Source organism: Microcaecilia unicolor, chromosome 6, assembly GCF_901765095.1.
Source record: "Microcaecilia unicolor chromosome 6, aMicUni1.1, whole genome shotgun sequence".
NCBI lineage: Eukaryota > Metazoa > Chordata > Amphibia > Gymnophiona > Siphonopidae > Microcaecilia > Microcaecilia unicolor.
Genome location: NC_044036.1, coordinates 191605767 through 191615275, shown reverse-complemented (window position 1 = coordinate 191615275; position 9509 = coordinate 191605767). Strand labels below are relative to the sequence as shown.

The 9509-nt window shown below is 44.2% G+C and overlaps 1 protein-coding gene across 5 annotated transcripts in view; it reads right to left on the bottom strand.

The window, feature by feature from the left end:
• Window positions 1-1635: 1635 nt before the first annotated feature.
• Window positions 1636-9509, bottom strand: part of NICN1 (nicolin 1) — an 89364-nt gene continuing 81490 nt past the window's right edge. For 3 of the 5 annotated variants that reach the window (XM_030207508.1, XM_030207507.1, XM_030207505.1), the window contains one exon: window positions 1645-1901. In XM_030207508.1, coding sequence (XP_030063368.1) covers window positions 1860-1901 — 42 coding nt within the window. In that variant the 3' untranslated portion in view covers window positions 1645-1859. Of the gene's footprint in view, window positions 1902-9509 lie in introns of all 5 variants that reach the window. The other 2 variants (XM_030207509.1, XM_030207506.1) reach the window with 2 other exon arrangements.

Sequence of the window (9509 nt, the reverse complement as noted above, 5' to 3'; positions counted from 1 at the left end):
TAGACCCTTAATTGCCAAGACCACCTCCTCCAGTTCTATGGGTGCTGACAACCTTTCCTGCTCTGCCCCCCTCAGATTTGGCAGGTCCACCTTATCCAAAAAACGCTGTATAGCCTCCTCTGACAGATGGTCCTCCGGCTGATATAGCTTCTGATAATAATTTACAAATACTCTCTGGATATCCTCTATTTGGTCCCAGCTCTGACACTCCTCATTTCTCACTCTACCAATGACATTACGACCCTTAAGTTGTTGCAATTTATAAGCTAAGAGCTTGCTCGCTTTATTATTGAATTCATAATATTCCTGTTGTACCCGTTGCATTTGTTCCTTAATAATTGTGAGTTCCAAAGCTAATAACTGTACTCTAGCCCTGAGCAAGTCCTCTTGCTGTCTGGCCGTAGCTTGATGCTGTTTGACAAGCATATCTAGCTGTTGTACAGTTTGTCTAAGTTCTATTTCTTTCTCCCTAGTATCTTTCTGTATATATGACTGCAATGAGATCATTTTCCCTCTAATCACCACTTTCAAACTCTCCCATAGGGTCTCTGGCGCTATTTCCGGGGTATCATTAAATTGCAAGAACTCCCTAAGTTCCCCCTCAATTCGTTTAACATTTTTTGGATCATCCAGCAATCCATCAGGAAACTGCCAACGTCTGAGCCCTCTGGTCAATGGAAATCCCCGTAGTGCTATAGTAATTGGAGCATGATCCGACCAGGAGCGCATGTGAATCTCTGTAGATTCTGCCTGCAGGGCTATTCCTGCACTGCCCATCCACATATCTATTCTCGAGTAAGTATCATGTGGGGCCGAACAGCATGTATAGTCCCTCTCGTCCCCATGCATTACCCTCCAGATATCCACCAGCCCCCAATGATTCAGGAACTGGAGTAATTTATCCCGTTCTGACTAGACATATCCAGCCATCACGGTCAAGTTGTCTACAGAGGGGTCTACCATCAAATTAAAATCTCCTCCTAACAGTATCTCCCCCTGCACATATTTCGAGAGATGAGTGCTAAGCGATTCATAAAATTCCCCCTGGGATTGATTTGGATCATAAATATTAACTACAGTATAAGCTTGCCCCCCAAAGGTTAGTACCACAATTGCAAATCTTCCCCGAGAATCCATTTTAACCGCCAGTATCTCCCAGTTGCAGTCTTGCTTAAAGAGTATCCCCACTCCCGCTGTTTTTGCCTGCTGCCTATTAGACGCTAAATATTGATGGGGGTATCTAGAATTACGTAATAGATGTTCATGTCTGGGCAGCAAATGTGTCTCCTGGATCAACACTATGTCCGCTCCCACCCAGGTCGCTTCTCTAAACAACCTCTTACACTTTATGGGTGAGTTAAGACCCCGTGCATTCAAAGATACACAAGTTAGCCGAGTCATGGGGGTTCAAAGCATACAAAATTACTATCCTTCCCGATGCTCTTATAGGGCCTCCAGCGCATGTATTTACTAATCGCCTCCTCCTGAGATACCCCAATTCCCCATCCCCCCTGATTCCCCCCTCCCATATCCAACCAGTGGGTCAACTTTATCCCACCACTGAAAATAGAGAATGGTAACCAACCACATGCCTATAAATGCTCAAATCTTCTCCCATTTATACTGTGACATGAAGAGGAGATAGAAGTGAGGATGCAGCATGGAAAGGCTTTGCTTTATACGTCAAAGTTGTTATTTTATTGTTTTGTATTGCATGTAAAACAAATCATTTTTCTAGTGCAAAGAATTTGCCTTTTCTTCATACAACAGGATCTATCTGTAAATATTCCAAAATGAGGGTAGAACTGTAACAGATAGGATGTGAAGGTAATGCTTAGGTATCCACTGCAAGAAGAGAATCAGGTATATGACAGCAAGTTGATATCATAGCAACCATCCACCTGAAACAGAGAAGAAGCCCTCAGTCAGCCTTTTCTAATGGTTTTTATTGTTAAACTTGATTATTCACTTTTGATCCTAGATATCTCAAACTATATATATAATTATTATTTTTCATTATTATTTATTTCAATTTTGCTCACACCTTTTTCAGTAGTAGCTCAAGGCGAGTTACATTCAGGTACACTGGATATTTCTCTGTCCCAGGAGGGCTCACCATCTAAGCGCTAGGCTTACTAAGTGGAAGTCTAGATGCATTAGCGTTTTTAACGCGAGTAAATGGTTTACACACGTTAAACGCTAATGCGCCCATAGAAACATATAGGCGAGTTAGCGTTTAATGCGCCTTAAATTTACAGGTGCATTAAAAATGCTAACACACCTTAGTAAACATACCCCTAAGTCTGTACCTGAGGCAATGGAGGGTTAAGTGACTTGCCCAAGATCACAAGGAGCTGCAGTGGGATTTGAACCAGTCACCTCTGGATTTCAAGACTGGTGCTCTAACCACTAACATACATATTTAAAAAAAAAAAAAAAAAAAAAATATATATATATATATATATATATATATACACGCTTGGCTCCGCCCGCTCGTTGCCGTTCAATTATGCCCCTCAATGTCAAATAATCAGGTTTCAACCCAGTCCTCAGGGAGCACCTGGCTTGTTGGATTTTCACGGTATCCACAGTGAATATACATAAGATATATTAGCCTGCACTTCTACCATTAAATGCAAATATCTCTCACGTTCTGGTCGCTTTATCTCAAAAAAGATATAGTGGAATTAGAAAAAGTTCAAATAAGAGTGACTAAAATGATAAAGGGCATCCTCTCATATGAGGAAAGGCTAAAGTGCTTAGGACTCTTCAGTTTGGAAAACAGACAGCTGAGGGGAGATATGATGATTGAGATCTACAAAACCCTGAGTGCTGTAGAACGAGTATAAGTGAATCGATGTTTTAATCTTTCAAAAAGTACAAAGATTAGGGAACACTAAATGAAGTTACATTGAAACACTTTTAAAACAAATAGGAGGAAATATTCTTTTAGTCAATGAATTGCTAAGCTCTGGAACTTTTTGCTGGAAGATGTACTTAAGTATTGCCATACTGGGACAGACCAAAGGTCCATCAAGCCTAGCATCCTGTTTCCAACAGTGGCCAATCCAGGTCACAAATACCTGGCAAGATCCCAAAAAAGTACAAAATATTTTATACTGCTTATCCCAGAAATAGTGGATTTTCCCCAAGTCCAATTTAATAATGGACTTTTCCTTTAGGAAGCCGTCCAAACCTTTTTAAAACTCTGCTAAGCTAACCACCTTTACCACATTCTCTGGAAATGAATTCCAGAGTTTAATTACACGTTGAGTGAAGAATTTGTCCAGTTAATTTTAAATTTACTACTTTGTTGCTTCATCGAATGCCCCCTAGTCCTAGTATTTTTGGAAAGTGGAAACAGACGCTTCACGTCTACCCATTCCACTCCACTCATTATTTTAGAGACCTTTATCATATCTCCCCTTAGTCGCCTTTTCTCCAAGATGAAAAGCCCTAGCCGCTTTAGCCTTTCTTCATAGGGAAGTCGTCCCATCCCCTTTATCATTTTTGTCGCCCTTCTCTGCACCTTTTCTAATTCCACTGTATCTTTTTTGAGATGCGGCGACTAGAATTGAACACAATATTCGAGGTGCAGTCGCACCATGGAGCGATACAAAGGCATTATAATGTCCTCATTTTTGTTTCCCATTCCTTTCCTAATAACAGAGGTTAGCATATCTGGGTTTAAAAAAAGGTTTGGACAATTTCCTGGAAGAAAAGTACATAGTTTACTATTGAGACAGACATGGTGAAGCCACTGCTTGCCCTGGGGATTGGTAGCATGGAATGTTGCAGATTTGGGGGTTTCTGTGACCTGGAGTACTTGTAACCTGGCTTGGCCATTGTTTGGAAAACAGAATACTGGGCTAGATGGACCATTGGTCTAACCCAGTATGGCTATTCTTCTCTGTAAGCAATCCTGGTGCTTAGAGCTTAATTTTCAGGCTCTCAGTGGGCAACTTGTAGGGAATTTTTCCAAGTGAAGTGTGTAGCCTGTCCAGACTATTTTGTGAACCAACCAGTCTGAGGTTACAAGGGGCCATCCTTGCTTGGGAAACAAAATTCAGCCTTCCTCCTACTGGAAGGTCATCAGGAACAGTCATGGGAATTGCAGCTAAGCTCTCTTGAAGCCAGTCAAAACCTTGTCCCTCATTATTCCTTGTGGATTTTCCCAAGTCCATCTTAATAGTGCTTATGGACTTTTCTTTTAGGAAATTAAGCTAAACCACATTCTCTGGTAAAGAACCTGAGTTTAATTACACGTTGAGTGAAGAAATATTTTTTTTCTGGTTTGTTTTAAATTTATTATTTAGTAGCTTCATTGTGTACCCCTTAGTCCTAGTATTTCTGGAAAGAGTAAACAAACGATTCATGTCTACTCGTTCCATTCTACTCAGTATTTTATAGACCTTTATCATATCACCCCTCAGCTGCCTCTTCTCCAAGCTGAAGAGTCCTAACTGCTTCAGCTTCTGTTCCTTTGCTAATTCTGCTATATCTTTTTTGAGATGTGGTGACCAGAACTGCACACAGTATTTGAGGTGCGCCCATACCATGAAGCGATGCAAAGGCATAAAAACAAAGAAATGGGGGTAGACCAAACAATTTAAATATGAATACAATCACATAAATAGTATAAAATGAGGACTGAGTTGAAAACTATGGACTTTTCCTCCAGGAATTTGTCCAAACCTTTTTAAAACCCAGATACGCTAACCGCTGTTACCATATCCTCCGGCAAAGTGTTCCAGAGCTTATATTTCCTCCTATTTATTTTAAAAGTACTTCCATGTAACTTCCTCAAGTGTCCCCTAGTTTGGAACGAGTAAAAAGTTGATTTACTTCTACTCGTTCTACACCACTCAGAATTTTGTAGACCTCAATCATATCTCCCTTTATCCGTCTCTTTTCCAGGCTGAAGAGCCGTAACCTCTTTGGCCTTTCCTCATATGAGAGGAGCTCTATCCCCTTTATCATTTTAGTCGCTCTTCTTTGAACTTTTTCTAATTCCACTATCAGGCTTATTTTCGAAAGAGAAGGATGCCCATCTTTCGACACAAATCGGGAGATGGGCGTCCTTCTCCCAGGGTTGCCCAAAACTGCATAATCAAAAGCCGATTTTGAGCATCCTCAACTGCTTTCCGTCGCGGGGATGACTAAAGTTCCCGGGGGCGTGTCGGAAGCATAGCGAAGGCGAGACTGGGGCATGCTTAACACATGGGCGTCCTCGACTAATAATGGAAAAAAGAAGGGCGTCCCTGATGAGCACTTGGCCGACTTTACTTGGTCCATTTTTTCTTGCAACCAAGCCTCAAAAAGGTGCCCCAACTGACCACCGGAGGAAATCGGGGATGACCTCCCGTTACTCCCCCAGTGGTCACTAACCCCCTCCCACCCTAAAAAAAAAAAAACCTTTAAAAATATTTTTTTGCAAGCCTCAAATGTCATACCCAGCTCCCTGACAGCAGTATGCAGGTCCCTGGAGCAGTTTTAGTGGGTGCAGTGCACTTCAGGCAGGCGGACCCAGGCCCATCCCCCCCTACCTGTTACACTTGTGGTGGTAAATGTGAGCCCTTCAAAACCCACCACAAACCCACTGTACCCACATGTAGGTGCCCCCCTTCACCCCTTAGAGCTATGGTAGTGTTGTACAGTTGTGGTGAGTGGGTTTTGGAGGGCTCAGCACACAAGGTAAGGGAGCTATGCACCTGGATGCAATTTCTGAAGTCCACTGCAGTGCCTCCTAGGGTGCCCGGTTAGTGTCCTGGCATGTGAGGGGGACCAGTGCACTATGAATGCTGGCGCCTCCCACGACCAAATAGCTTGGATTTGGTTGTTTCTGAGATGGGCATCCTCGGTTTCCATTATCGCTGAAAACCGGGGACGACCATCTCTAAGGTTGACCTAAATGTGGAGATTTGGGCGTCCCCGACCGTATTATCGAAACAACAGATGGACGCCCATCTTGTTTCGACAATACGGGTTTCCATGCCCCTTCGCGAGGACACCCTCAGGAAAACTTGGGCGCCCCATTCGATTATGCCCCTCTATATCTTTTTTGAGATAAATCGACCAGAACATGAGAGATATTTGCATTTAACAGTAGAAGTGCAGGCTAATATATTATGTATATTCACTGTGGACACCCTGAAAAGCCAACAAGTCAAATGCTCCCTGAGGACTGGGTTGATCTAATTCCGCTATATCTTTTTTGAGATACGGTGACCAGAACTGAATGCAATACTCAAGGTGTAGATGCACCACGGAACTATACAATGGAATTATAGTATTTTCGGTCTTATTCACCATCCTTTTCCTAATAATTCCTTGCATCCTGTTTGCTTTTTTGGCCGCCGCTGCACAATGAACAGAAGATTTCAGCATATATTAACACCTAGATCTTTTTCTTGAATGCTGACCCCCAAGGTAGACCCTACCATCAGTAACTATGATTCGGATTATTCTTTCACAACGTGCATCACCTTGCATTTGTCCATATTAAATTTCATCTGCCATTTGGATGCTCAGTCTTCCAGTTTTCTAAGGTCTTCCTGCAATATTTCACAGAACTCATGTGTTTTAACAACCTTGAATAGTTTTGTATCATCTGCAGATTTAATGACATCACTTGTCATTCCAATTTCCATATCATTTTTAAAGAAGACTAAAAAAGAATATGAAGAGAAACTTGCTGCAGAGGCTAAAACTCACAGTAACAACTTTTTCAGGTACATCACAAAGCCTGCGAGGGAATCCGTGGCACTGTTAGATCATGAGGGAGCAAAAGGGGTGCTAAGGGAGGAAAAGGCCATAGCGGAGAAACTGAATGAATGCTTTGCTTCTATCTTTACGGAAGAACAGGTTGTTGTTACTGTGAGTTTTAGCCTTTGCAGCAAATTTCTCTTCATATTTACAGAAGAACAGGTTGTTGTTACTGTGAGTTTTAGCCTTTGCGGCAAATTTCTCTTCATATTCTCTTTTAGCCTTCTTTATTAATGCTTTGCATCTGACTTGCCAGTGCTTATGTTGCTTCTTATTTTCTTAATTTGGGTCCTTTTTTCCATTCTTTGAAGGACAATCTGTTGGCTGTAATAACCTCTTTTACTTCACCTTTTAACCATGCTAGCTAACGTTTTCTCTTCTTTCTACTTTGTAAACATTTCTTCATCTGTCTGTTCGTTCTGTCCCAGCGGACAGTAGTACAGCCCTACAAGAATACTCCTTCCCTTCACACATGGAATTTCTATCCATAATGATTCCATGCTGCTTTCTGTATCGTGGAATATTTATTTTATTTGACTTAATTCCCTCTTTAACATATAGCGCAACCCCTCCTCCAATTTGATCCTATCATTGTGATACAATTTGTACCCTGTTAATATAGTGTCCCATTGATTGTCCTCTTTTACACTTGTTGCACATCCAGGTTGTGAAGTCTCTGATCTTCTGGTGACAATCCTTGTGCCATGAAAGAGGGCAAACAAACCTCCTGATTCACAGGGAACGGAGACACCACCTTCAGAAGAAAGGACAGAACCATGTGCAAGGACATGGGAATCCTCTTAGAAGGAGAGATAGGGGTCCCAACACGACAGGGTCTGCAATTCTGAAACCCTCCTAGCAGAGGCAACAGCCACCATAAGCACTGTTTTGATGGAATTCAAGCCAAATGCAGAGGCTTGAATGGACAGTGCCTGGAGGACCAGAAGGAAAGGAAAGATGAAGGGGAGGATGCAGATGCACCAGCCCATTTAGAAACCGAACCAACTCTCTATGCAAAGCCACAGATGCCCTTCACCTTTCCCCAAAAGCTGGACAACACAGCCACCTGGACCCTTAGGGAGCTCAAGGCCAGTCTCTGTTTCAGACCCTGCTGCCAAAGGAGCCCTGCGAAAGATCTGCCTTGGCTATTTCCCTAAGCCAAACAGTGTTGAGCTGACCGAAAAAGACCTGCCCCCTGAAAGCGACCCTTGGAGGCTAAGGAGCGCTGTGTGCTCTTCTGCCTCAGCTCTGGTAGCCGAAGAAGATGTGCCTTTCACCAACTTCTCCAGGTCTTCTACAAATAACAAGTGCCCCCTAAAGGCCAACTGACTCAACAGCTTCTTGGAAGTAGCATCTGCCACCCAGTGGCATAACCATCAGTGACCAATTACCCAAGTGGCTACAAAAAGGGAAGCCAGGTGAACCAAATCAAAGGACGTCAGCCAAAAAGGCTGTCCCAGAATCCAGCAAGCCACCTCTGGGGACTCTGGTAGCTGCTGCATCCACAACAGCATAGTTCTCATCACATATGGCAGCCTGAATGCTGGAAGACCCACGGAAAAGGCCAGGCGGAGCTGCTTCACCTTCTTGTAATGGAGCTCTTTAAGGGCTAAACTCCCCTGAACAGGCATAATGGTTGCCATCATGACCGCCATAACCAAGGTGTCCAACTTAGGGAACATCCAGTACTCAATCTCCTCAACAGCCCTGGCACCCCAAAGGGGCCCCATCAGATTTCTTCCACGCGGCCAGCATCAGGCAGACAAGGGCCTTGTGTAGGGAAAAGAGCTTCAGGGGTCCCAGAAGGCCCTCCAGCAGCAGATCCCCCTCCACAGGGTCTGCAGCTTAAGTATTGAGCATGGAGAGGGCCCCAGTAATCTCGCCAATGAGATTAGACAGCTCCTTTCTGTGGAAGAGACAGACTGCATAAGACCACTTTTCCTCGTCTTCCCAAGGCAAGAGATTGATCCAAATCCAAGTCCACAGAGGACTAGGAGTCCAGGAGGACCTCTGAGTCCTCCCTCCACCTCCTCTGAGTGGAACGGCACCTCTAGTGCCCTCACCTTGGTTCAGTGTCTTTTAGCACCCAAACCAGAGCCCCCCCATCCGACTGCAACTGCTGTTGGACTAAGCCAAGCTCTGGAGCCAAAAAGCCCCTAGGGCACCGTGGCCCCCAGGGGCCTCATGGAAACCCCCTCCCCAAACAGACCAGAAGGGGGTAGGAGAGGAAGACCCCCACCTCCCAAGCCCTGAGATGGAAGGAGCATTCCCCTGCTATTGTGAAGAGGAAAGAGTAGAAGATAAAATGGCCTCTGTTCCTGCAGATGGCATTGGGACTGTGGGTCCTGATGCCACGGCGGGGAGGGTGGGAGGAGGTCACATCAACTCCGGCAGCCCCCCCCCCCCACGCCCCCCAGGTCATTTCCGAAGTCAGAAATGGCCCCTCACATTGAGGGCAGACAAAGCCAGCAGCAGTGCTCAGCTATCAGCTCTTGCAATATATGAAGTGCCTGCAAGCCAGTATGCCCAACCACATGGAAACACGTGTGAACCTGCCTCCCTGTTTGGACTTGCCTTGACCCAGGGATCTGCTTTTTTTTTTCTTTTAAAGCTAATCCCAGAACAGGGAAATCCCTTACTCAAGGTTAAGGGATTTCTGTGTTTAAGTACCCCCAGAGAACTAAGGATGGGTGCAGGAGCCAGATCCTCATGCTGAGGCAGGTCCAGGAAGGGAATAAGGCTGA